The 27,957-nt window shown below is 43.6% G+C and overlaps 1 protein-coding gene across 1 annotated transcript in view; it reads right to left on the reverse strand.

Annotated features, from left to right (window-relative positions):
- Positions 1 to 10,642: 10,642 nt before the first annotated feature.
- LOC126405365 (glutamate receptor ionotropic, NMDA 2B-like) overlaps positions 10,643 to 27,957 on the reverse strand; it is a 205,327-nt gene continuing 188,012 nt past the window's right edge. Inside the window, exons 17-18 of the mRNA XM_050069073.1 lie at positions 17,397 to 18,351; positions 10,643 to 17,363 (exon numbers count right to left, since the gene is read on the reverse strand). Coding sequence (XP_049925030.1) covers positions 16,003 to 17,363; positions 17,397 to 18,351 — 2,316 coding nt within the window. The 3' untranslated portion in view covers positions 10,643 to 16,002. The remainder of the gene's footprint in view (positions 17,364 to 17,396; positions 18,352 to 27,957) is intronic.

The following is a 27,957-nucleotide window of genomic DNA, read 5'->3' on the forward strand; positions in this document are numbered from 1 at the left end:
CATTGGTCCAGTGTGCTTCATTTTGCTCTGTTCTTTGTAAACTATACAAAATGGACGACATTTTAACCTGTTCCCAGCAGCCTGGGACTTTATTTAATTCCAGCAGCCAAAACACTTAGCTATCACACTGCTCTTACACTGTGTCGCACTCAAAGCGGTCCCCGGAACAACGTGAACTAGGAACAGTGCATTCTGGTAGTTGTAGGTTTTCTACTTCTTATATAAAAAAGTGCCACAGCCATTTTTCTCTGTTTTTCTATGGTCATGTAGCACCGATTTTAAAAGCGCTTGCCTCTTTCTTCAGTGTAGACAGCCTAGTATTATGAAAAGACCATCTTTTATGATGATTTAACAAAACACACTGGAAACTGTTGTGTGTGGGTGCTATGTATTGGCCCTATATGGAGCTAGAATAGTGACGTAAGTTTTGGCATTGAAAATAAAATTTGACATTGAGAAAGGAAACACTTGCAGTGATAAATGCTCCTCTGAATAATAAAAGAAAGACATTAAAAATTATTTTATCCTGAATTTTTTATTATTATTTTTTTGCTCATTTTTTCATATTTTCAGTGTCAGTATTCTTTTTAAGCTGACACTTTTCTTTTTTTTTTTAATTTTTCAATTTTCAGTTTCAACTTTGGACTCTGTTTTGGCATGGAAAGTGTGAGTTACATATAAACCGTATACTACGGAGAGAACGGCTTTTCTTGAGTTATATGTAAAAAAATATGAAACAGTTCGTCATTGAAAAACACATCAAAATGCAAAATAAAAAAATGTAATAAAATTAAGTAATTTTTAACGCCTGTACTTTATTTTTCAGTGAAACTTTTTTCAGTGCTAATGTTTAATTTATAAATGCCAAAATTTATTTTCAATGCCAAAACATACTGTCACTGTTCCAGCTCTGTATGTGTATCAGTATGAGTGTTATGAGTGGATGTTGTTATGTTGTGGTGTATAATGTATTTACTGTATCTACCTTTATGTGAGGCCCTGTACAGACTTTGGCAACAAATCTCCTTGTAAAACAACAATTATCTATCTATCTATCTATCTATCTATCTATCTATCTATCACATTTTGGCTACTACTACAATTAATTTCTGCTGCTGACATGCTATACATCTTAATAAGGATGTAGGGTATGATATATGCTATGATGTGATTAAACCCATTGGTTGAACCTCGTTGTACAACACCATTCATTTCAAAGTACATCCTGTGCTTGTGAGTGCTGCCACAGCTTCAGACAAACACATCGTCCTTTGAAGAAATCTGTTCCAGGAAGAGCAGCGGGTTGATATACGCCTGCAAAACTTTAACTCTGAAGAGATGAAGGAGGGTGGGAGGGGGAGAACATGTGTATGTACGTCTGTGTGTGTGTGTGTGTGTGGTGGAGGGATTGATAAAGAAAGAGAGAAAACGCTGGCTGCTGTTGCCGAGGCAACCATCTCCCTCTCCCCTCTCCTCTTTTAACCCTTTCTCCTCAGCACTTCCTTTTCACCTTCTGTCTTTTACCATCGCGGCGATCTCTCACTTGTTGATGTCCTATCACTCCATCTGTCCCTGTCTTTATCTCCGTGCGGCTCTCTGCTCTCCATCTCCCCATGCCTGCTTCTCCCTCCGCAGCACCAAGTCTCCATTCGTGGGCTCCTCGCTCTCATCTTCATCTTGATTATTCATCCTCATGTCGGCACACCTGTCATTTTGTCTGCACACATGTGCTTTGTTAACACTGAATCACTCTGTGCTTGAGAACAGTAACAATTTGTGCTAAACTGTGTGGAGTGTCAGGACGTTATTGTTCCACTGCAGGTTTTACAGAGGGATTCAAAACTTTAACACATGAGGCGGAAACATGACTGCTGGCATGCAGGGAAGGGATGAAGTGCCCTGAAGGGATAAATGCTGACAATGCAGTGTGGTCATTTTGAAGGATGTGAATGTCTGTATATGTGGAACAGCTTAGGTTTTGTTTTAACACTGGGGGAGTACACATGAAAGGTCCTCTGCCAGAAAAGTTTGAGAATCAAACACTTATTTTCCTGCATTCTGGTGAACGTTGCTGCACCAAACTCTGCCTCTTCTGCATCAATTTATTACGTAAATTGTGACAAAATAATGTTTCTATCAGAGGGAGGCAAATATCTCCTGCCTCCCCCCTGAAATCTACACCTATGTATATTTGAAATATTGAGCAAATATTTAACCGTGTGTTAAGATAGTGTTGGCGTCACATGGCCAGAAATAAGTTAAAGGAAAAACAAGCAGGAAATTGAATTGTTAAAGAAACAGTTTGACATCTTGGAAAATTTGTGTATTTGCTTTCCTGCTGACAGTTAGATAGAGGAAGCCACTCTCATTGTCTGTAGAGCCCAGTCTCGGAAATCATTGAAATCTGGCGCATGGGCCGTGACTTGCGGCATCAGAAACCAACAAAAAAAGGTGCCCTTTGACGTCGGGTTGATACTGATGGCCCCTGGCAGCACCAGGGGGAAACACGGCAGGACAAGGACGAAAGTTAAGGCGGCGAAAGTCCAAGTAGGGTGGGTGTGAGGGGTGGTGGATGAGTCCAACAAACACCAACTTTCACTCAAGAGAGCGGTGTTCATGTCCCATAAGATTCTAAAGTAAAACCTTGTTCTTTTTTCCTAAACCTAATACACTTCTGGCTCCTCAGTTCGCAGTGTTGTACCGACATAGTGCTTAATTTTAAAGACACTGTATTTAAACATTAAATTTCTTGTGAAAACAGAAGTGTATGTTTGGAAGAAGACAATGCATGTAACAGGCAGAACTTGACACGGTGTCCCAGAACGTCAACAACCAACACACCACATGGTAGAACAGTAATTTGTGGGTTTTGCAGCTAAAAAAAATCCCACAGTAGCCTAATATTTTACGGTAAAAAGTGTTTTCTTACAGAATTTGAATGTAAAATTACACATGCACATGTAGAATATTGTGATCTAACCAAAATGGAATGACTTGCAGTTTGTGTCTCCTTTGATGTTCTCGACAGCCGTTCATCTGATCGACGTCATACTCGGCAAGTGTATTGCTGAGAACCCCAGAGAAGTGCAGTGTTGATTGTGAGCTCTTGAGGTCTATGGGAAATATTTATTAGTAGTGCATTATGTAGATCTTGTGTAGTGTATTTGGAGGGGACCCCTATTACCTGTTATACTGATAAACTGCTTGGCTTTGACTTAATTTAAAGCCATAACATTTTTGAGCTTTTGCACCTAAATGACGCGCTTACTCCAGCACTGCAAGAGGTGCAGCTATGGCGTCCACATACGACGTGCAAGGTATCCTGAGTGTGTTGGTTGTTGACATTCTGGGACACCGTATCAAGTTCTGCCTGTTACATGCATTGTCTTGTTTCAAAATACACTTCTCTTTTCACAGGATATTGACCGTTTACATACAGTCTCTTTCAAAATAAACGCACCGCGTCAGTACAACACTGCGAATTGACTTTTTTTCCCCCTCCAACAACAAACACACATGGTTAAGTTTAGGAAAAAAAGAGCAGGATTTGGCTTTATAATCTCACAGGTCACGAACACCACTCTCCCAGATGAAAGCTGGTGTTTGTTGGGCCCATGCACCTCCTCTCCGCTGCCTTAACTTCCTTAGCCTAAACTTGTTCTTGTGCTGCCGTGTTTTTACGTGACACCCCCAAGCGCCATTAAACTATTTCCAGATTTTGACAACTTTGCAGCTCTTACCCGCAGCAGAGTTTTCCCTGGGAGATGTGGTTTTGGTTCTGCAGGACCCATGGGATCCCAGTCCCAACGCAGTCCTCTAAATCAATCTTCTCATCTAACTCAAGGCAAGACAGGGAAGAAGTGTATTTTCCTAAATGTCAAACTCCTCTGTTAAAGTATGCACTGCCCTTAATGCCACCCAGTCCTGATCCCAAATTTGCAAACTACAGCCAAAATCAAATCCAGCTAAAATTCTCAAATGAATTAAAGTTGACTCCAGTGTAACAATTTGATATGATGGACGTCTGCCAGTGCAAAATAGGACACTTAGAGGTCAGGATAAAAAACACAGTGCCAACCTCAACTCTTGCCAATCTCCAGTATTTACTCTGTCGCCCTTCGAATGCTGCATCATGAAAAAAAGCTGCCACCCCAATCAGCCACGATTCTACACACTAGTGTGTGTGTATTGATCACATGCGCTCTCCTTACACTGCATACATCAGGAATGCTGATGTGCTGTCCAGCTGCTGTGTGAAATCAGCGGCTGATGTTCCACGAGGAGCTCGATGCCTACACACACACACACACACACACACACACACACACACAGAACAATCACAGTGTGTCCAGCCAAATTAAATCTCAAGGAACAGTTTGTTCGCAGTGTGCGGAGGTGAGTGTAATCAGCACGTGTCACTCACGTGCATCTGCCTTCCATTTTTACCAAATGTGGTAATCAAGTCAAAATGCATCATGGGTATGTAACGGTATTACAAAACATAACACACTTTACATTTCTACACCGCTGCCTCACACACTTCTCCTCTTGTTTTTTTGACATAATATATCCTGTTGCTAGGTAACTGTTAATTGTTAAAATGCAAGTGCTTCATAAAGGGTAGAAAGAGAAGGGACAGCGATGGAAGGAAAAGGTAAGAGGGAGCGAGAGAATGATAGAGCAGCGCTGCACAAAAAGCTGAGCAATATTCTGCAAACAAATGAGTCTTCTAAGGTCACAAGTTTCAAGGATAAAGTGAGCTGTATCACTGGAGTGGAAGCTTGCTTTATTGGACTTATGGAGGTACTGTAGCCCCTCTGTCATCTGTCCTTTTTACCCCTCCATCCTGCTCCCCCTCTCATTCTCCATAATCCAGTGAACTCTCATCCATAACTCACGGGCCCCTCTTTCTTTTATTACCGCGATGCCCCCCCTCGCCACCGCCACCGCCACCTCTCCCTCCGTCCTAATAATTCAAGCTGACGCACAATATAAGGGGGCATTGGAGAGGGAGGGTGTAAGAGTGGAGGGGAGAGATAGAGAAGTAGGGCTGAAAAAGGACAGGAGGAAGTAAAGAGGGTATCAGGTGGGAGACAGGAAGGAATGACATGGCAAATAGGGAGATAGAGAGAAAGGTCTCGCCTCTGACTGGCTGCTGATTTAAAGCTGTCGAAGGTTTCGGCCTTGAGATACATCTGTGTCGGGCTTGTGTTCAGACGGTCAGACTGTCCAGCTCTCCAAACCAGATAAAAAGAACTAATCATTCACATTAGCAAAAACACCACAGTTAGGGATATTTCACATTTAAGGCGGCGTGCAACCTCACATGTGAATCTGTATCTTACTAATACATCTCATCCTTTTTCCCTCACACCTCACTCCCTCCATCAATAATTTAATAAGTCTTGCTCGCCAGTGTGACTGAAAAATTAATGTGAGCTAGGAGTGAGTGAGGGGGGTGTGTGCGGTTCCAGGGATGATGGATGAGGAGGTGGGTGTCATCATAGCTAGGTGGGGGACAGGCGGGCTGCTGTGCGCAGGTATAGAGGTGAGAGTAGGTCAGGTGTTTAGCATACAGAGTGGGAGTTAGTTAGTTGGAGGGTTGTCCAGCAGGTAGCCTCACTCCCCGCATGCTTCGCACCGTTCGACACTGCAGAGCCTGACTGCCTAGTTTGCTCTTGTCAGCAAGTTTAACATCATGTCTCTGAACTTCCAGGTTCCCTGCCAGACGCATATTTCCTAGCTGCGGTCTGTGGGGAGCGCAGGTGAGAGTCTGCTCAGGGAGACAGTCCAGCCGCTTCATCTCATCTTCACTATTTTGGGAAGTATAGCTGAAATGATGAGTCTGAGTTCCTAAATGCAACTCTCTCTCATGCTCTTGTTCTCTTACTAAAAAGCCTTTCTCTTCCCAGATACCCTCAGTCTATACTCCTCCCAGCAGCCCCTATACTGTTTTAGCAATGCTAGCAGCATGGTTCTTGGTAGCGTCAGTGGAGAAGTCGGTCCATCACTTTAGTCCAGACTGAAATATCTCAACAACTATTGGATGGATTGCCCTAAAATTTTGTTACAGGCATTCATGTTCCCCAGAGGATAAACCCATGTGACTGGTTTAGGGATATACTGGTTTTAAACTGCCCACAGGAGAAATGAACATGTAAGAGGTTATTTACAAACAAAATTTTTTTTTTTACACATAAACGCAGCTGTTTCATCTTACAGTGAAAAAGTATTCAACTCTTCAACACTCCTGAGAGCGGTGGCCGTCACTGTCAACTTTACAGTTCTTTGCTCTGGTCGTGTCTGCTGCGTGGCAGGATATGTCTGCTGCTGGGTAACCGTTTGTTGGCTTGTTTATCGTCTATTTATGAAAAAACGTGAAAAAGGTGAATGGAAAAAATGCAAAGTGAACTTGCTTGATGAACCAATATTGTGTGCTAGGTCACATATTTTGAATGACAAGCCACGGACCATTTAAAACCAGTTAGCGGGCCACGATTGGCCCCTGGGCTGGACTTATGACATGCTTGATGTAGAGTAAATTCAATGTCAGGAAAATGTCTGATGCCAATGTCAATTTGGACGTAGAGTCTGATGACAGATGATGCTGATTATCCTAATGACTTTGGTGATCCCCTGACTTTTCCTCGAGTGCATTGGCTCCCAACTGGTCCTTAGTCATTAGTTCAAGGTCCACACAGTTTAATATATTCAGCATCATACTTGTATTTGGCCATGTCGTTTAGCTAGCTTACTACCTCTGTCAAGTAATGTCCGTTAGTCACTCACTCTACAGCAGGAAACACTTCAAAATAAAAGCTCTGTGCTGGTAATTCACTGTACTTAAAAATAAAGTGTGTTTTACAAACTTGACACATTTGTGAGTCACTTGCGGCAACCCACCAGTTGGGAACCACTAATCTAGTGTCAACATGAAGTCGACATTTGTGGGTTTGAGTCAAATAGCTCAACAAGTATTGGAAGGATTGCTATAAAATTTGAGCCTGGTCTCACTCCAAAGTCGTCGAAATCCAGTGCTTGGGCAGTGATTTGTGACACCAGAAACCAAGAAAAAAAGACGTCCTTTCACGTCAGCATGATACGCGACCAGTTGCCATTATAGTTTAACATCACCCGGCGGCGTCAGGGGGAAATGCGGCAGGACAAGGATGAAAGTTAAGGCAATGAAAGTCTGTGTGGGGCGGGCCGGAGTGGTGGTGGATGGGTCCAACAAACACCGACTCACACCAGAGAGAGCGGTGTTTGCGTCCTGTAAGATTCTAAAGCCAAACCCATGTTCTTTTGTTGCCTAAACCTAACCACGTGTGTTTGTTGTTGAAGGAGAAAAAAAGTCAATTCACCATTTTGTACCAACGTAATTATTTTGAAAGAGACTGTCTGAAAACGTTAAATTTCCTGTGAAGACAGAAGTGTATCTTATAAGAAGACAATTTGACACACTAACTACCAACACATCCAGGGTACCTTGCACGTCGTATGTGGATGTGGAAAGTCCACCAAGCATGTCAATGTGTGACGAGGTCGGAGTGAGAATGTGTTGGAAATTTGGTACACAAATTCATGTCCCCCAGCCCCCAGAATGAACTGTAATAACTTTGGAGAAATTTCCAGACGTCAAAATTTCAATTAGTCTAACACTTCGATTCATGACCAAAACTAAATGATATTCCAATCAAGCTGGGCTGTACTTTGTGTTTGGTGCTAATAAGCAAATGTAACACACCAAACTAAGATGGTGAACATGTGAAACACCCTCTAAACACTATAATGAAAGCATCCTCATCTGCACATGATGTTAGCCTTTAGCTCAAAGCATCACTGTGCTTCAGTGCAGCCTCATAGAGCTGTTAGCATGGCTGTACACTGTCATCTTGATGTGTTGAACTTCTATATTCTCACTCACTGTCACATCTCTCCAAGTGGCCTCAGCAGCGGACTTTTCTTCAAAGGCAACTTTGTAACTTCTGACTGGTGTCCGGGGAATTGCGTAAATGTTGACAGTTGTGTGGAGGAGCTTAGATGCCAACTGACAGAACTGAACTAATCTCATTCTTACACTTGAAAGACAGAGAGTCATCTAATGAGAGCAGAGATGCCAACGACTATTTGGGTGCAGAGATGACGTGTCACGAAGCAAAACAACACTGCTTTGCTTTTTGGGCTTGAGCATGAACTGTGTCTGCGGTGCTGGTCCTCCATCTTTGACCAGCTGAGAATGCGAGAGGTAGGGAGCGCTGCAAGTCTCCGGACCTGGCAAAGCAATCGTCAAGTCATTGGTATTGATCAATAGCCCTATCAAACCCTGGCGTATATATCATGGTCAGTTTGTACTGTGGGACAGTAAAAATCTCTGGATGAGATCTGCTTGTTAAAATGTCATAAAATTTACAGACTTCACAGCCGAGCTCTGCGCGACAGTTAAAAAACAGTTTTTGTAATGTGTGAGGTCATGAGAGCAGCTAATTACACACACCTCCTTATTGAAGACGGCTTTCCATTTCCACGAAGCATCGTAATTCAAACTTGGCTGGAAGCTGGTGTTTATGAGTGTACACAGCGTCGACAAGAAATACTTTTAATGCACACGCTGAAAATGAGCTTATACATCTCCAGACATCAGTAACCGAGCTAAACGCACATGATTTCAGCTTTGATTTTCTCCGGGATGTTTTGCCTGCATCCTCCTGCTTATTATTCATACATTTAAATACATTTACACAGGGGACCTGCTCAGTACAAGCACAATATTACGCTACTGGCAACTGAACAGCGTTGGAGACTGCTGCTGGAAGATAAATGCCCTTCTCAATGTCAGTTTGATGGCAATTGCCGAGACAGGGGAGGGTTTTCTTCATTTACTTCCATCATCCAGATTTTCAATCTGTCCCGCTTGCCTGACCTCAGATAATTTTTATGCATTGTGAAAGACAACCTCACCCTCACTGTTGATCCCTCCTGGATAATACACGCACAGCCATTATAGTGTGAACTGAAACGGGTGCCAGCACACAACAGGTCTCCGGCAGGTCTAATGTACTGCTGTACAGTCCAGCAGGAGCAGCGATGGTGTTGGGGGAGAGAGGAGAGAGCAGCCTGAGAGAGCAGCCTGAGAGAACCCTGAGGGGGCTGGACGGCATCAGACGAGGCTGTGTGAAGCGCCAGCAGCAGTGTGGGTTGTTGAGAGGGCAGACCCAGACCCAACCACTCCACCATACAGTCACCATATGGCCCTCCTTTCTCAGGCCGGCCTCTACTCTCCCCCGCAACCCTCTCCCAGGAATTCCTGCCCGAGAGAGAGCCAGCTTGTGTGTGTGACAGAAAGATCATGTATTTGAGTCTGTGAAAGGAAGCATGAAAGAGAGAGGACTCAACGAAGGGTTTTAGATTATGCAAGCGTGTGTGTTTGGTGAGGAAGAAGAGGTAAAGAGCCAAAAAGAGTGTCCACTACAGTGGGCAGGGGGACATGAGAGCCATGCACAAGAGATACGCCTGCTTCCCGACAAGCACTGCCCACATGGGTGGTACCAACGGATGCCTCAGGTTGTGTAGTTTCCCTGGATACCACTACCTTTGCGCAAGCTTAAAAAAATGAGCGCCCCATAGCCTCTTAACAAGAGTAATGTCAGCCTCCAATTATTTTTGCCAGAGGGGCCAGTGTAGGGGGCAGCCCGAGTGTGCCGCCATTGCCGTGCCCCAGCAGAAGCTGTTCCTTGACTGTTGTGTGTAGATACAGTAAATGTCAAAAACTGATAGTAGTGTTGTAACATAATTTTATGAATGGTTATCGACTTGGTATCGAATGAATAGCTATGGTTTCCCTTCTCTTATGCTAAATTCTTGTCAGAATGCTAGCTAGCATACATTCTGAGCATATCCCATTAGCTAGCTTTGCATATAGTTAGGATCTGTTCATGTCCCATTGGTTGTTACGGTAAACTTAGGATGCTTTCAGACCTAAAGTTGTCTTGCTTTGGTCCGAATCAGGGACTTATTTTGTCACAAAGTTGTATAATTGCCCAGAGTTGGTTCATGTTCTCANCTGCAGTTGCTTCACATCCAGGTTGGAACACGTTCTCACCACAAACGAACCGCACCGGAGTTCGTTTGTAACCAGACTGAGACCACCTCTTCAAGAAGGTCTCAGTCTGGTTGTTTTGGTGCCCAGACTGAGACCACCTCTTCAAGAAGGTCTCAGTCTGGTTGTTTTGGTGCGAACCTGAGTGTGATTGCTGTGTTCACACCTGCCCAAATGAACCGCACTGAGGGGGGAAAGGACCTTGAGTTTGATTGAACCAAACCAAACAGGGCAGGTGTGAAAGCACCCTTACTTTTCTTACCAATAACAAGACTCCAGACAGGGCATGAAAAGGTAAAGTTAACATCAACAGGCCCACATCACTTTGCACTGGAACTGTAATTGTGGAAATAAATAATATTTCCGAAAAATCCCAAGACCCCCCTGACAGATTTGGTCCCCCCAAGTGGTGACTCCATGGCTACGGCCGTGCACAAGCTGAATGAAATAAATCAACAGTATGTAGGTGTGTGTGTGTGTGTGAAGATGAAGTGTCAAAACTCCAATGTAGACACAAAGAAAGCTTAAAAAGACTCAGTGCCATATGCGTGAAACTTATAGTTTTTTATTATTAATACTCAACACTTCATTTTGTTCATCATGTACAAAGAGAAAGAATAGTCTTATTTGAGCACTTATAATTGTAGATATCAGTATTATCCTTATTAGAAGTACCTTAATGATGTTTTTTTGCAATTTTGTCATGACGTGGTTAATTTTGTTATTGAGATTACTTCGATCGTTTCCTTACAAAAAAAAACAACAAAAAAACAAGGTAAATGTTTCCCCCGATATTCAGTATTTACACAACCTGTACAATTATTTGTTTTTGTGTCATTTTCTGTTCGTACGGTGTAAAAATTTGGGGGAATTATTCCAAAGAAAAAGGGCCACAAAAAGAGAAAAGAATGGCCAAGAATAATATTATGTATATCATTATGTATACAATTGATACTATTCATATGTTACATTTTTGTCAAACCCCCACAGTAAATTTAATTCAGTGAAGTGTTCACCTCGTGAAATACATTTAGTAGCAACCCCTTATGTCATTACCACTTAGGTGAAGCAAACCATTCTTGACTGTGTGAATGATGACGATGTAAAGTAGCATTATTAACAAACAAAACTGTACACAATTTAATAGAAAAATTTTGTATGCATCAATATAAAGCAATATCAATACATATTAATACACGTACACACAGAGAGAACTTTAAAATATGAGTAAACAAGTTTTTCAATGAATTAGGAAAATCATAAGCAGCTAAATTACATGGACCTTCACAACAAATCAATCATATAATATCACAGTATAATTCTTCGTATCTGCATGTGACTTCTTGATTAAAAAAACAAATGATTAGCAACTCAGTGTGTGAGAAATATTGATGTCAGTGCCTTTCCTCCAAACACAAAAAAATACATTTTCACGAGTCAGTTTAACCGGTACATCGATCCCTGTAGCTGACCACGTCACGCTCTTATTTGGTCCCATGTGTCAGTTAATCCTGACAGAAAAACACACGTCAGCTGAGGTGATATTTACATCCTCCACCTCCAGGATGTTCCAGCTCCACTTACTCGCCACTGCCGTTTTCTTGCGTTGTAAAAATGTGACACAGTGTTTTGCTCTACATGACCCATTTGAACAAATGTGTTGTGGCATGCTCGTGTGCAGAGAAGTGAGCCCGGGACCAATTTGGCCGTGAGGGAAATAAAGACTTCTGAAGAGCCATGCTTACTCTGCATCACCGCTCGACCTGCACACGCCGGCTGCAGAGCAGAGCAGCTGGAGGTGGTAGAGGCCTGATGATAGCATGTTTACCACAGTGTCAGGTGCACCTTGACTTCCCGACCAGCAGCTGGAAACTGGCCCTTTCAATGCATGAGAAAAAAACAGGAAGTGAAGAATTGGCACATACAGTGTACAGTAGGAGCTTTTTCTGTTCGGTCATCCTGTTTATTGCAAATGAGGAGCAGGAACGTGGTGGCTTGTGTGAAAAATATGCAAGCCTAACAGAGTTTACGTGCACACGGATACATTTTTCACTTTTCAATCAACCCTCTAGACATGAAAGCAGTTGAGGAGAAAAACAGAAGAGAGATGAATTTCTTCTCTCAGGGCTGGGGAGAAGATTATAGAGACTTATTGGAATCAGTACCACAGAAGAAGAAGAGCGGGGGGAAATAATTTCTGACTGCATGGGGACAAAATTGCATATGTACACAACGAATTACAAATCATATTTCCCGTCTCACACAAAGAGACGAGCGGTGCACAAAGATGCACAAATATAAATTAGGATCCAAAGCATTTAAGTGTTTTTCAGCTGTCAAATAACACAGTTTAGTAATATGTGAGCTAAAAGATAGCAACAACAAGTTCCCCTGAAGCTACTTTAAATGAGACATGACAGAACAAATGTTGCACCTTTTAATAAGGGGTTGCACAAATGCATTTCAGCTCCAGATCTCAATAAGATGAAACTACACTCGGTCTTGGGTTTTTTTTCCCACGATATTGCGCTGAAGTCCTCAGCAGTATTAACAACGCCAGGTGAACGTCCAGCGTGCATTTGTCTGTGTGCATGTGTTTATATGTGTGTGTGTGTGTGTGTATCTTCCGTTACCACAGTGATGTCTATCCCAAACATAGAGAGGGAGCAGGATAGGCCGGGCCGACGATGGCTCTGAATTCTGTGTGCAATCACCGTTAGAGCCCAGGTCAAAAAAAACGGGCAACAAAAACACAAAGATCTCGTAAGTCTTTAACAAGGATCGCTGCTTAAAAATGAAGGATCACAATATACTGCCTCTATATGCAAATATCATCTATGTATACATGTAATATTGTATTACATAAATGTGTAGATAATTGAATTCATCTCAAAAAGCATGAAGAAGAGCTTACCTTAAAAAGAGAGAATCTAACACAATTCAAGGGAAACTTAGCAAAGACTCCTAAAACTAAACTTTCCCCTTTTTATCACCAAACGTCTACACCTACAGTAAATTATCCTCGATTTCCAACACTTTAGTGAAAATATGAAAAAGCATAATTCTTAACATAATCAGTATACTGATTGGTAAACTATTATAATTAAGTAAACATGAGATTGAAAGAAAAAGAGGTTCAATTATATCACTTATGATTAGTAATATTTGTGTCTTAACTATATTTTTGCATATTTTTGTTCATGGATTTTTTTGTTTTTATGAGTTTTTATTGTTGTTTTGTTTATTTCTTAAATTGCTGTAAAACATATTGAAAGTTACATCCTGTCTGTCTGTTTACTGTACAAAGTGAAAAGAGTTTTAAATAGATTATTTACAAGGAAAAGATTGAACGTACAAATGCTGACACTGATTGATGCCCACTCCCAAGTCGCTCGTTCCGCTCGTTCTTATTTCCTCGTCATTTCCTGTTCTCCTTCTTATACCGTCTCGCTGATAATGGTTGACCTGAACTTTCAAAAATGTGTGCGTATAAAAATTCCAGAGATCCCAATCTATTTATTAGGAGAGGCATGGGGGGGGGAGGGGCGCGCGGGGGATGGATGGATCTGTTTGATTTAAGGCTAACTCGATCAGTCTCACGTTGACGGTGTTGTCAGTGGAGCGAGGAAGGAGGAGAGGCTGTTGAACTTATGTTTTTCAGCAGGTTAGTGGGAAGAAAAAAAAAACAGCTGTTATCATTCAATTGTGAATTGCTTCCCTCCACACACACACACACAAGCTATTACATTGGTGCATTTAGATTAGGGTATAAGATAGAAGTCCGCAATGACAAAGATCACACTCTACACACTCCAGCAGCTCCAATCTCAGGCCAGCACTCCTGCGCAATCTCCCGCAGCCCTTGAACTTCTCACACCGCCAGCTAATCGAAGATCAAACCTTTAAATAACTAATAGAGGCTTCTTTATTCTGTACAGTAATATGATGAGTCATCAGACAGCACGGGCTGGGGGGGTGATGGGATGATAAGGCATGTCTACTGAGTGCCTGAACCTACACTGAGTAAAAGGTCCTGTGCAATAAATGAGGCCTCTCCAGCTAAAAAGACTATCTACATTGGTAAAAAGCTGGAAAGCTTTTGCAAGATGGCCGCCATCTGGCCGCCTCCGGTCAGTGTTCCAAGAGGCTTCTCTCCAATAGACATCCTCCACGGCTCAAGCTTTAATCGGCATCATTGTCACGGGGCAACAACACGTCTCCTACACACTTTTGCCAACATAAACAACAGTGCATATATTAATCATACACAATGTACAAACAAAGCTTTCTGTGTGCGCCTCTCGGACCGCGTGAGTGGAAAGCAACGCCTTCTACGAGATACTGGTGAAAGGCCGGGAAAAAATAAGTGCCTGGTGACTGTTGTTGTGTAACCTGAATAAAAGAGGTGGTCTAAAGGCTGCCGTGTTGTGGAGTGAGACGCGTCGAGACATCCTGAATACATCCCGGTTTTGCCAACGTATGAAATCATTTTTACGAAGGTATAAAACATCTCCTCTTGTATCTAAACCATCAGCCGCGGCGTCTCGGGCCTGCTGTAAATTTTCACTGCAGTTTTGGCTCATAAATGTGAGGAGAAACAGCCTAAAAGCATGCCGACACATCCACTGGAGACCATTAAGGCACGTCCTTCCTCTCAGTATCTTCAGCTTCGGACGAAACGCGTCGTTCACAGTTAACACAAGTTCAGACTGACAAAAATCTGCATGTGTTTAAGTGTGTGTGTGTGTGTGCACTTGATTTTTAACATCAAAGAAGGATCTGTCAGCTCTAAACGTCGTCTCACAGATCCTGTTTTTCCACGAGGAGCAAATAAACGTATGAGCATGGAGTAAAATATTCTACAGAAAACAGAAAAGAAAAGGAGTTCAGTCTTTCTGGCTTGTTGGTTGAACTTAGAACAACCTTCCTGTTGCCACCCGGGGCACACAGGATACAACTACAGATACTAAAACAGTAGTGAAATATTATACCAACAGAACATAAAACAAGAAAAACTTAGTGATATCATAAGCAGTGTTATCATAATCAGCACTAACATCTTTGTTATTCACAATGTTATCAATATTATTGTTGTTCTTATACCCTGTTTTTTTCTATAAGAATATCTTATTATCATTCATGATTGTATTTCTCATAGCAAACAAGATCAGCTCTTTTGGCGTCGGGGATGAGGAGGAGGAGGAGGGCTGAGAGGAAGAGGGGAGAGAGGGGAGAGGAGAGAAGAGAAGAGTGGGACAGAGAGGAGATGGACAGGCCGGGCTGTCTCCTTCCATAGAGAAGAGAAGCACTAGTCACGTCCTGTGTCGCGGCTCTGGTAAACCTGACAATGTCTCTGTTTCTGCGGTGACACAGGGGCAGATGGGCAGTTCGCTCTCGCAGTCTTTTTCCTCAGAAGCGCTCAGCGGGAGCTCTCAGACAGCCGTCACATCGCACCAGGCTCACACGTCCAATATCAAACTAAGATGAGGTGTCGCCTCTTTGCGATAATAACCAAGTACATTGACTTCTGCCTCACTGGTGGATGAAATGATGGACTTGGAGTTGAGTGCATGTTGAGGGGAATGTTGATTGACTGTGTTTGGACATAAAAGTAGAGTAGCTTTGGCCGTTTCTGAGAGAGGGTTAACATCCCACACCTCCTCAGGGTGTCCTGATTTTTTTTATTTTTACCCAGATTAGTTTTTTTGCAAAATCAAGATTTTATTTCACAGTCTCTAGCTCTCTCCTCTCTTACCTCATCGTGCTGTCCCAATATGGGCTAGGGTTGCAGTGTGTGGACAGTGTCTTTAAAATCATCCCTGATCTCCTAACACTACATGCATCTATTCCTCCCCTCCTCCTCCTCCCTCACCATCGTCCGCTCCTCCTCCTCCCCCTTTTTGCTCTTACACGTCAGACTCAATGCTGGAGAGTTTCTCGTACACATGGCCATTGCTTCCATTGAAGGGACGCGGGGGGCCGACCCCCAGCATGGAGCCGTGGTGGTTCATTCCACCCAGGCTGAGCTCTTTCGGGAACCGGGGGGCCACATTGGACATCACCCCGGCTGTGGCGGACGCCGGCAGATATGACGTCGTGCTCATCTGGCTCCTGAAGTCACTTCGGCTGTTTTTGGCAACTTGTTGCTGCTGCTGTTGCTTTTTCATGTAATATTGTTTGGCTCCGTGCATCAGACACTGGTCATCGCCAAAGGTGGGTATAAAGGGGTTTTGGTTTACCCTGTCAGGGTAAAGAGATTTGGATAAAGAGAACCCTCCCCCACCGCCACCTTCCATCAAAGACCTATCCCTGTCTCTCATGTCTCTCTCTCCGATGGAGCGGCGGTGGAGGCCGTCGCCGCCTCTGAACAGGCCGAACGGTGAGCCGGGTCCTTTCCGGCCTTCACCTCCGTAAAACAATGGGTCCCTGTCTCTTTCCCTTTCTCTCTCCGAGCCGCCGTGACGCTCAAATATGTGTGCGAAGGGGCTGGTGCCCTCCATGTAGCGTTCTTTCTCCTTCAAGCTAACACTCCTGGGTGGGGGCAACATCCCTCCCATACCTGCACCACCCATCCCTCCACCACCTCCCAGGCCAGACATCAAACTTCCCATCCCACTTGAATCCTCTTTCTGAAGGTCGACAAATGCGTCATACGAATGCTGCCGCCTCAGTGGTTTCCCAAATCCACCCTTCCTCCTCTGCTGGCCCTGAGATTGCGACTGAGGGCCTGCGCCCATACCTCCTCCTCCACCCCCACCTTTCCCTCCCCCCATCTGTTCCAAGAGGTGGTTGTTGTCCTCGCTGATATCGTAGAGGTTTCCTGTTTTTTTACAGCCCTCGCAGCGCATGCAGGTCGCAGAGCTGGGGCGGCTGTTGCCGCCTCCCGAGGACCCACAGCTCATGCCACCGTACCCACCACTGCTCCCTCCATGTATGGACATCTGCTTGCCCACTCCTCCCCCGCTAGCTCGACAGTTCCTGCACTCCCAGTCTCCCCCTGCCAGCCCAGATCCTCCCCCACTCTTTGAATCCTGCTTTTTGGGTTTGCTCTTAAGAAAGTCATCCACTGGGACCAGACTGGTGCAGGCCCCCACTCCTCCATCTCTACTCCCAGGGCCCTCCGTCAGGTCCACGTGCTCCCACTGAGGGACGCCCTCTTTGGGCCGAAACTGGTCCAAATAAAAATCCCTAACGCTCTCCTTTTCTCTGAAGAGATAGGAGTTCCCGTCGTTGTTTCCTCCACCTCCTCCTCCTCCTCCTCCTCCTCCTCCTCCTCCTCCTCCTACTCCTACTCCACCACCTCCTCCTCCTCCTCCTCTCTTCCGTTCAGAGGGAAAAAGTGGTGGGGAGGAAGAGCGGTGGCCATGGTAGTGGTGGTGGCTGATGTGGTAGGGTTTCCTTCTGTAGCCCAGCTCAATCTCGTCCAGCTCCCGTCTGGACTTGGCAGAGGCCGGCCTCTTTTTCAGGCTATCGCGGTATTGTTTGCGCTTCTTGGCATTACCCTCCAGGTTTCCGTAAGTTACTGTGTGCGTGGAAATGTCCGACACATCTGACCGTATATTCCCATCATCGTCCCCTCTACCTCCACAGTAGCCGTGCCCAGGGATGTATGTGGAACTTGAGGCGCCTCCCTTGAAGGAGAACTTCCCGTACAGGTCCGGCAGGCCTCCCTTGAAGCTCTGTCCTGAGGGAGGAGTCTGTCCGGACAGCAGGTCAAACTTGCTCATGTTCCTGTGGGTCAGCGCTGAGCAGGGTTGGGTGGTGAAGATTGGGGCCACCCCTCCGCCCAGGCTGTCACAGTCGAACATGCCGCCCTCCAGAGAACTAGCACTGCCTATACTGTGGGGCCTGTTGGCAGGAGGTCCGCTGAGCCCGAGCGTTGAGCCGTGGTGGTGCAGGTAGTGGTCCTGATACAGATTACTGTCCTTCAGGTGGAGGTTACCAAACGTCCTCTCCACCTCACTGATGTAGTCGCTGAACATGTTGTCCTCTGGCATGTAAGGTGGCTTGCAGTCTGAGTGGCCCGCCAAGCTGCGCCGGTGTTCTGAAATGTCGTAAACGGAGGATTCACGGCGGATGAAGTCCAGAGCGCTGTGGGGTGAACCATTCACCCCTGACAGGGAGGCCATGTTCTTGGCGGTGCGTAAGAGGCGCATGATGTTGGAATGGGTGTTGTTCATGGTGGCTGATGGGGAGTTCAGTGCCGAGCTGCTCTTTTCCTCAATCTGCACCCCGTGGATACAGCTGTAGATGCCCTGTGGGAGAAATACAAGCGTTAAAGAGTGAACATTTGGTCAATTCAACCATCGTTATTTACTGATGTTATCTAAGTTGACAAAAACATTAGACTGCAGCTGCACTACATCCTGATCCCACACTTTTTACAACCTAGATGATTTAAAGTGACAACAGCTCTTTCCGCTGATGATAAATACAGTATTTAAAACCCTCTTATCCATTAAAATTAGTCTGTATATACAGATTTATAAACGCAGGAACACCTGCAAAAAACAGGTGACAGATTCCTTTCCCATTGCCAGTAGTATATTTCTTTGTGTGTGTGTGTGTGTGTGTGTGTGTGTGTGTTTGTGTGTGTGTGTGTGTTTGAAGTCATGAAGGCACCAGTAAACAAAGGAAAGCTTCCAGAAAGCCGGAGGTCACTGAAAATGTTACAGTGGTTACTTTTTATTTACTTTTTCTTTATTATTTGGTCTCTATCACAAACTCACTAAGCCCCGCCCGTTTGTGATGGTCCGACAAGCTGTCGCAGTAAGCATGGAGCCCACACTGTAACTAACTGCACTCCCTGAAGAAATATAATCATATTTTTGGAGAAATGAAAGAGTGATTCCAGAGAGAAGCAGACAGAGGGGTCTACAGTCTGTGTTTGAAGGATATATCCAGGATGTCAAACTGCCTCAGCAGCAACAACAGGTTGAAAAGACAAAGATAGTTAGAAGCTAAAGCCGAACTATAGGCTACAGATCACAGTGTAAAAGTGAACCACCACATCACTGCTGATCGCCACACAAGACAATGAATATAAAGGGAAACTTTGCTGATATTGAACCAGCTGTGAGGCATCACAGTGTGTGCGGATTTTGAAAGACTGAAAGCAAAAAAAATGTTTCCGTATTCAGAAAATGTGCCTTTAAATGAGCGGTTTAGTCTTCTTTAAAGTTGTGATGTCACAACTATACTCTAAAGCTGTGTCTCAATTCAGGTGCTGCAGCCTTTGAAGAACGCGGCATTTGTGGTCTACATCAGAAGACCTCATCAGCCAAACCGAATGGCTTCCGAAATGGGACGGTCTGGTCTGCGGAGGACTTCCTGGTTGCTTCTCCAGCTGCTCTCGCCCTGACCCGTTGGTATTCCTGTAACCTAGCAACCAGCTACACTTGACGAAAGAAGGAGTGAGCTAATAAGTTAGTTAGCCCTAAATCCTGGACCCAGAGATTATTATTATGTGTATATATATATTTTATTTGATACTTGACCGCTGGAGACACCGCTGTTGGATATATGTCAGGCTAATGGGGGAACGTTTTCAGGGAAACTTATTAAATTAAGATTGTTTAAGCTGTGTGCTTTTAGCTAATATTAATGTTAACAACAGTTAACCGTTAGCTAGTTGTCTGATGAAGGGCAGGGGCCCGAAACGTAACAACAATACATGAATAAATTGTTCAAGGAGCAGCTTCTGGTGTGCGGACTTTATCTTTTTATTCCATACTTACCTTTTGGTCCAGCACCTAGCATTAAATTTTTTTGGGTATGTGCGTGCTACTTTTACCTGTAACCGTTAGCTAGTTAACACTTGTTAGTTAACCTAATATATAATCGTCACCAGCGCGCAATGCATCTTGGGATAGGCTGGGCCACGAAGGATTCATCCGTTGCATCCTCCTAATTCTGGGAAAGAAGGCTGCATTTCTCGGCTGCATTTGAAAAAGCCTTCAAAATGAGACAGCCTTGGTCACGCCGACGTGACGCAATTGGTCCTCCCGATTTGAGACACAGGTTATAAAAGGTAGAAACTGCCACTACAGGGCCGTTACAGTCATTCTTTGGCTGCAATGACAGCGGAACGAAGCAGAAACACTAACCAATCAGAGCAGACTGGGCTTTTTCAGGAAGGGGTCTTAAAGAGACAGGTGCTACAACGGAGCATTTCAGACAGACGGTGAATACAGCTGTATTCTGGCAGACAGTATAAGAAAAACAATGTTTTTTTTAAACATTAAAGCATGTCAGCATGTTCTAGTAGAAACCCCAAATACGTAATAACCTGAAAATGAGTGTAATATTGGACCTTTAACATGGAGTATATTAGCTGGTGTGAGCTAAAGTGAGAGAGGATAGTGTAGCTGCATGGTGGATGATTGATAAAGGCAAAGGGGCAGTAAAAACCCCTGGGTCCCACTGGTCAATACCTTTAATCAATGTGATTAGAATTCAGCTGAACAATATCCTCCGGCAGTTATTAAACACCTCAGTTCCACTACCGCTCAACGCTGCAACACAATCCCCATCCGAAGAGAAAGGCCAAGCCAAGGAGACGGCGGCTGAGCGTTACAGTGACAGAAAGATAAACTGCTCCATTTGCATTCAGTGATGTACGATACAATATTCAGATAAAAATGGATGTACGGAGGAGAGCAAACCAGGCATGACAGATGGGGACGGTAAAAGATCAGATCAATTCCAAACAATGATTTTGCTCAGTTTTTTTCTGGACGCCCGAAAATGACTGGACATAAAGGAATGCTTTAGCCACTGTTAGAGATCAGAGATCAGCTGACCTCCGTCCTGCTCGCCACTGCAGAGGTCAGGACACGAGGTGAGGGGGTCAGCTGGGTGTCAAATCATCTCTGCTGTTAAGCTATGACTCCTCCTAACCTCCTCTTTTTATCCACTCGTTGACCCTCAGCTCTCCTCTCCCTCGCCGCTCGTTTCTGCTAGTTAATTAGCTACATGGACAGTGCCTGCATTGCAGCAAAAAGGCTTCATCCCTCATTCCGCTTTTATAGATAATGTTATTACTTCTTTCAATTTCACAGTCTGTTAACAGCCAAGTATGTAAAGCTTGACAATGGCTAAAACCAAGAGAGGTTTAACATAGACACAAAAGGACTCATATTTGAGAAATACGGGATTTGGATGGGAATCTTGAAGTGGAGGACAAATGTATACACCCACCTGTGAGATATTTCAGGATATTTTTTTCCCCACCTAGAACCATCTTTCAATGTTTATCTGGTCCTTCTCTGTCTCATCTGTGTTTCTTTTTTCCATCTGCCTGTTTATATAATTTGTCATCACTTCATATCTTTTGTTTTTCTTCTTTTATTGTCTTGATTACACCCCACCTGCTGCCAAATCTGTCATGTCTTCCCTCCCATGACGTCCACGACAACGTCCCATTTTGGGCTGATTTTTCCAGAAGCATCCGTCTTAAAGGGATAGCTCGAATTTTTTTTTTCCTAGTGGGGTTGTATGAGGTAGGGGAGAATGGGGTTGGTCATCACACTTTGTACTTTCATTTGAACCCCTCAATAACTTTTACAGATTTCCTTTCAATGTGGAATGGAAGCCTGGAGTGTCCGGGAGGAACGGAGTGACGTTACTCTTCTTAAGCTTAGTCTGTTCAGAAGATGAAATGTCAAATATCTTTGTGGACCATGCCCACTGGGGGTTGGTTGTCCCAATGTTACTTTAATGGGGAAAAATAAAAAATATATAGAACATAAGCTGAAAATCAATCCTGTAAATGCATTTTTAATCCTTATGTATCCACAAATAACAACACATCCAGTGGTGTAATGGTAGTTGATGAGGCAGGTGATAGGTGGGTATACTGTCAACAGCCACATAAAGAGGTGGGTACACCCCGTATACCTGTGTATACCCTCCACTGAAGACAACCAGCCTCAAGGAAAATGTGACGAGCATCACCAATTTGGATTTTTTGCCAGCAACTAAGCTAATAACCACATGTTGTAGCCTAGCTAAGAAAAGTAAAATTTAAGCTATAGCTCTCCCTTCATACTTTTTAATGGTAATAATTATTTTATTGTGAGCCCAAAGTTGAAGTAGAAGAAGAAAACAGAAGAACTGGATATTTACATTTCACCCCATCTCCACCAAACACTTTTGGTACTGTACCTTTGGAACCAAGAATAACCCTTCAGTCAAGGACCTAGACCCTAGGACCGCTTAGCGTTTCCACCACAAACAGTGCTCTTTCACGTGGGCGGGGTTGTTGTCACTCACTGCTCCGACCAGCACTCACTGTATTTCCTCCTTTATCAGTCTGCATTTTGTTTATCGTCCACAGAACGAGGCTGCACGCCGACATTTTCAGAACAAAATAAAACAGGCTGCAGTGAGAGTCTCTCTCCATTGGATATTTAAAAATAGCGTGTTTGTGCTCAGGGGTTTAGTGTTGCCAGAGCCCACAAGAACGATGCTCTGTGACGCTTTTTTTTTCTCTGAGTATTAGAATATATGCAGTTCACATAACCCGGTCGAAATGGTGGTAAATTAAATAATTTTTTTCTCAGACTCCAGCTGCTGTGAGAGGCAGCAAAGCATCCTTTCATTTTATAGTTACAGTTCACTAATAAAACTCTCCACAGTATGAACAGTGGTTACATAAGCCTCAAAACCAGACACAACCAGCTCCACCTTTTAGTACCAGATCTGTGTGCTAGGTACCCCAACAGAGGGGGGACCAAACATGGGGACGGTACAGAACAGTTCCATTGGTACCATCCACAACTTTTCACAGTGGAAACAGAAAAAAAGCGTACCGAACTGAACTGTACTGTATTGCTCGGTGGAAACGGGGCTTTAAATTCCTGACCTCTGACCCCAATTCTGAAAATTTCCGTGCCAACATTTTTTAACAGCGCCCTCTGGGGAGAAAAATCTAATGAATGTGATAACCAACCCCATTCTCCCTTACTTACCCGTAGTCAGTGTATTACCTCTTGCCTTTATTTATGACCTTAATGAAACTTTATCTACCTGGAAAAACCATAAGCTCAGGCCTCCTATCTGTCAAACATCTCAGTTACAGCTTTGTTTAATTTACAGAGGTTCACTGATACGGAGTGCTCTGCCATTTCATATTTTCAAATTAGCACCTGCACAACTCAGGAACACAGTGAAAGGTCTGTTTTTTATCTTCCTAATGTTATCCTTATCCAGTATCTGTGTAAACTGCCCCCTAATACTTGGTGACTTTAATTTAATTTTTTACCGTGTGGTCTTGCATATATGGCTTTTTCTGCTACTGTGTGCCACCTTATCTTGTGTCTGTCTCTCTTTTCCATCATTGAAATATATTTTAACTAATGGACTGAGGTATAGTCTGTTGAGTGCCTTACATTGCTGTTGTTCATGTCCAAATTTGTATGTTCTTTTTCCAAGTAAAAAAACAGATACACTAACATCCACTAAACCAGAGTGCACTGAAGAACTTCTGCAGAGGGAGACTGAACAAAGACAGAGATGCGTAGGAATATGGAAGTTCTACGGTTGAGAAAATGCTGTGCCAAAGGAAAGGGCTGCCTGACGGCAAAGTAAAGCTGTGAAAATATTCTTGATATAGCCTCCACTTAAACTGATATTGATTTTTTTGGGTAGGCCTTTTTTTAAGTAGCTAAAACATGTTTTGCTGCTGACCACCATCCACAGCAGCACATAGCTTCTGCTTCTCTAAACTGGGGTCCTGCTGTAGGCAAAACACTGGATATAGATAAGTACTTGCCTGGTATCAGGTGTAATTGTCAACTTGTTACACTCCATTTCCATCTTCAGTCTGACATTCACTAACCACTCACTTGAGACCAATGTATCTACCTACATCTAACATCATTTTAAGTCCACACTGATGTGGAACCATGCCAACTTATCCGTTTTGCCGAGGTTTTGAGAGTGGAGCAGATGAAGTAAAACAAACTAGGATGTTTGCCAATATTGAGAAGACATGTAAAATTGGAGCAGCTGCCATAGCAGCGCCTATCTTGCCTGTAGCACTCACAATTGTTGTAATTTCTTTTCATTGGTTCCTGAACACTGCTTGACAACAAGTTAAATAAGGACATAAGTTCCACCAGTGAGTCTAATTGGCTAATCAAGTCCCACTGCAGCACTGATTGGTTGCTTTCTATTTTAAACATGAAACCGCTGTTTGGTGTCACAATGCCAGATGAATCAGTTAACTCAAACTCGATGGAGTAGGCACATTTAAAGGTCTGGACCACGGCCAACTAGGTACCTTATACAACCCCACTTAAAGCTATAGTGCGTAACTTCTACATGTCTGTAAATGTCCGTTTCACCCAAGCCACTACTAGAGGAGATGACACAATGCCAATTAAGCCGATCGGCTCCTCTAACATCTTGCAGTATTTTTCAATATATATCATTTTTAGTTTGCGTGTCGACCAGCGACATTCCCATGCTGGCGCACAGGAAATGTCACGTTTTACCTCACAACAAGAAGGGATGGGGAGGAAGAGCGGAGTGTCTCATAGCAAGAGGTAGAGTGTAGGTAGAAAGAGAAAGCAACATGGCGGAGAAGCGGCTGAGACACAGTTCAGAAGTGGATCCTACCACAAAGAAAAAGCCTGGACGTTCGGCTGAAGGTCTATTAGCAAAGAAGGAAAGTGACCGACGGAGAAGGCAAACAAGGATTTGTATTGGTGTTGCTTTTCCTCGGTGGAGAGCCCTGAAGGAAGAAATTGGGCTGAGGGCAGACACGGATGTTGCCTTGCTGCTGTTGGATGAGTAAGTGACATGGTTTATAATTATATTATGAGTAGTATGTGTTGCTGTTACATGTACTGGACCTAGTACTTTATTATTTTCTTGGAAATGGTGCTATGAACGTAATGTAATGTTAGCAGCCTGGTGTTCGCCACGTTGTGTAGCGTTGTGTACACGGTGTGTGGCGAGTGTTACTCTGTTTACATGGAAGTGCCGGCTTACTTGTTGTAATAACGCATTATCCACTGGGGGCGACAGAAGTTACGCACTATAGCTTTAAAAAAATTGCAACTATCGCTTTAAAGGGATAGTTTAGATTTTTGAAGTGAGGTTGTATGAGGTACTTATCCATGTTAGGGCTGTCACTTTTTCAAAAAAATCAAGGTCTACCGAATTTAAAATGACACGTAATTCATTCGAACCCAAAATACTTCCACACGCTGCTTCTCACATGTTTTCGTGATTGTCCGCTCAGGATGGCTTTGCTCGCTATTGTCCTCCATTTTTGTAGCAAAACAACACATTAACATTAGCTTCGTTTAGTGATAGGTCAGTAGGGCATGCAATAGGTCAACATGATAGTGAATTCTTAGAGCGCCCTCTGTTGGATCACAAGGCAAACTACATCAAATTGTCTGATGCACCTATAGAGACTCCAGCTGACATTTCGAACAGGTAATTACAGCTCGAACATGAACTTTTCAACTCATGTCCGAATGAATGTCCGAAACTTGAATAAAAAGCATCCGCCCTAATCCATGTCAGTCAGCATGCTCCCAGTTGGGAGACACAGGCTGAAGTCCAACATGGAAGCTGAGCAATGAAGGCTACTGCTGTGGACGGGATCAGCAACAAAATGTATTTTAACAACCTAAAAAAAGTCCCAACAAAAGACAATCAATATCAATTTAAGTGTACGCTATATTTAGAATATTTTCACTGCTTTACCTTAATGTAAAGCCACGATTTCCAACTGGAAAATGAAGTGTAATATTGCTCTCTTCAAAGCCAGACTCCATTGAGAAAAACAGTGATTTAACATCTCTGAACACAGGAGCTGCTGGTGTACCACTGCCTCGATTAGTCAGTTAGTTTGTGTTATTGTGTGACTTCTGTGTTTTAAAGGGTTAGTTTGGATTCACCAAAGTCACACAATAACAAAAACTAACTAACTGATCAAGGCAGCGGTAGACCAGCAGCTCCTGTGTTCAGGGAGCTAAAATGACTGATTTTCTCAATGGAGTCTGGTGGCTTTGACGAGAGCGTCGTTGAGGAAATGAAGCCATTTATCGCTTCTCTGTAGCAACAGGCTCTTTAATGGAAAGGTATGCTTAAACTGCTATTGATTTTTTTAAGTGGCTGATTTACATTTTGTTGCTGCCCCCCCGTCCACAGCAGTACACACCTGCTTCTCCAAGCTGGGGGCGCACTGACAGACATCTGCTGCATGTAATATGGATCAGGATCTCATACAACCCCACTTCAAAAAATCCAAACTATCCCTTTAATCTTAGGTGGATCTTCCCCTTTAGGTTTTTAACCTTTACAGATGGCGAGGTTGTGTTTTATTAAGCAATGATGGTGTGTGAGAGCAGCTCAGGATGCATATTTGTGTGGCTTTTAGGCTTTTTTCTTTGAGGCATACACACATGCGTGCACATATAAACAACAGTCAGGACTGGGAACAAGAAGTTAATACTGTAGTGCATCAAATCTTGGACATTTGACAAAGTGATTGCTGCTTCGTATTCAACAGCAGATTTTGTCTACTCCACATGCCCACATAATGTAACAGTTGGCAGATTGCTGCCAGCCCAGCGCTACAGTAGCTGATTATTTGGGCAGGATGTGTGAATAGCAATAACTGTGGCCTGAGGGTTCCTAAGAATTTTCAATCCACCAGGGGATCGCTGCAAAATCTATAAGTGATTACACTGGTACAGAGAGGCAGACAATCAACAAATAACTAGCTGCCCCCTATGTACGATTGCATATAGAGTGCCTATTGTACATGCTGCGGCTCGTAATTTAATACAGCCTGCGTGTGGTGTAAGTATATGGTGCTAAATGCAAATGAACGTAGCCATGACGTGATGTGACAGCTGTGAAAAGAGGAGTGATTAAAGCTCTAATACATTTACTGTTCTAAAGTCATTAGAGGCTTTTTAAATCGATATAATTAATTTGTTTCAGTGTTGCAGGTGGGACCTGGAGGAGCAGGTAGCCAGGGGAGAGCTGCTCAGAAAGCCCTTGCAGGGAGGGAACGCTAACCGACCATGACGCCATGACCGACGCCACGTGACTCACGCCAACCGTGACAGATGTCTCATTTTTTACACTGCCGAGCTTAAATGTTAATTGCGGCAATAACAATAAAGTTTATTGGATTATGCTGTGAAATTAAAAAAGCGGAATCAATCTGAGTGGCAGAGCAAGAAGAAGAAGAAGGAAAAAAGAGAGAGGAAGAAACGGCCGAGGCTGGAGAGAGAAAACACTCGAGTAAATGAGAAGGAGACAATGTGAAGCTGCGGATTGTGGAAAGATGATAAACCGTAATTTCCACTGTTGTTGTTTGGCGATGTCTGTGCTACATATGCAAATGAGCACTCTGAATGAATATTTCCCCTGAATATTTTAACATACTGAATCATCGGGCTGTATTTGTGGACACTCAGCGTTCATTTACGTTGTCACATTGTAGCAAAGACAGAGGTAATTTCTGCAAATGAGAGCAATCACTGGATGTTATACAAAGCATAATTGCTTTCAGATCCAGCCCCCATACAAATTATAATGATGTAATAATCAAAAACAACACCAAGCAGCCTGTCTTTGGAAATGAGAAGTCAGCTGACATTTCAGCAACTGATATTTCATGCTCCTTCTACACAAACAGGCACCGACAAGCACGCACGACCGTAAACAAGGCGACAGCAACCACGTGAAATTAACACCATACAAAATAATCAAAGTTGAGCACTGGAGCGTAATATTAGAGCAGAGAGGGGAAAATGTTATGTTGGGTTTTTTCCCCGTTGCCTTGCTTTCTTGGCACAAGCAGCCCCGGCGCCACAGCAGCATATCAA

This window comes from Epinephelus moara, chromosome 18 (genome assembly GCF_006386435.1).
Source record: "Epinephelus moara isolate mb chromosome 18, YSFRI_EMoa_1.0, whole genome shotgun sequence".
Lineage (NCBI taxonomy): Eukaryota > Metazoa > Chordata > Actinopteri > Perciformes > Serranidae > Epinephelus > Epinephelus moara.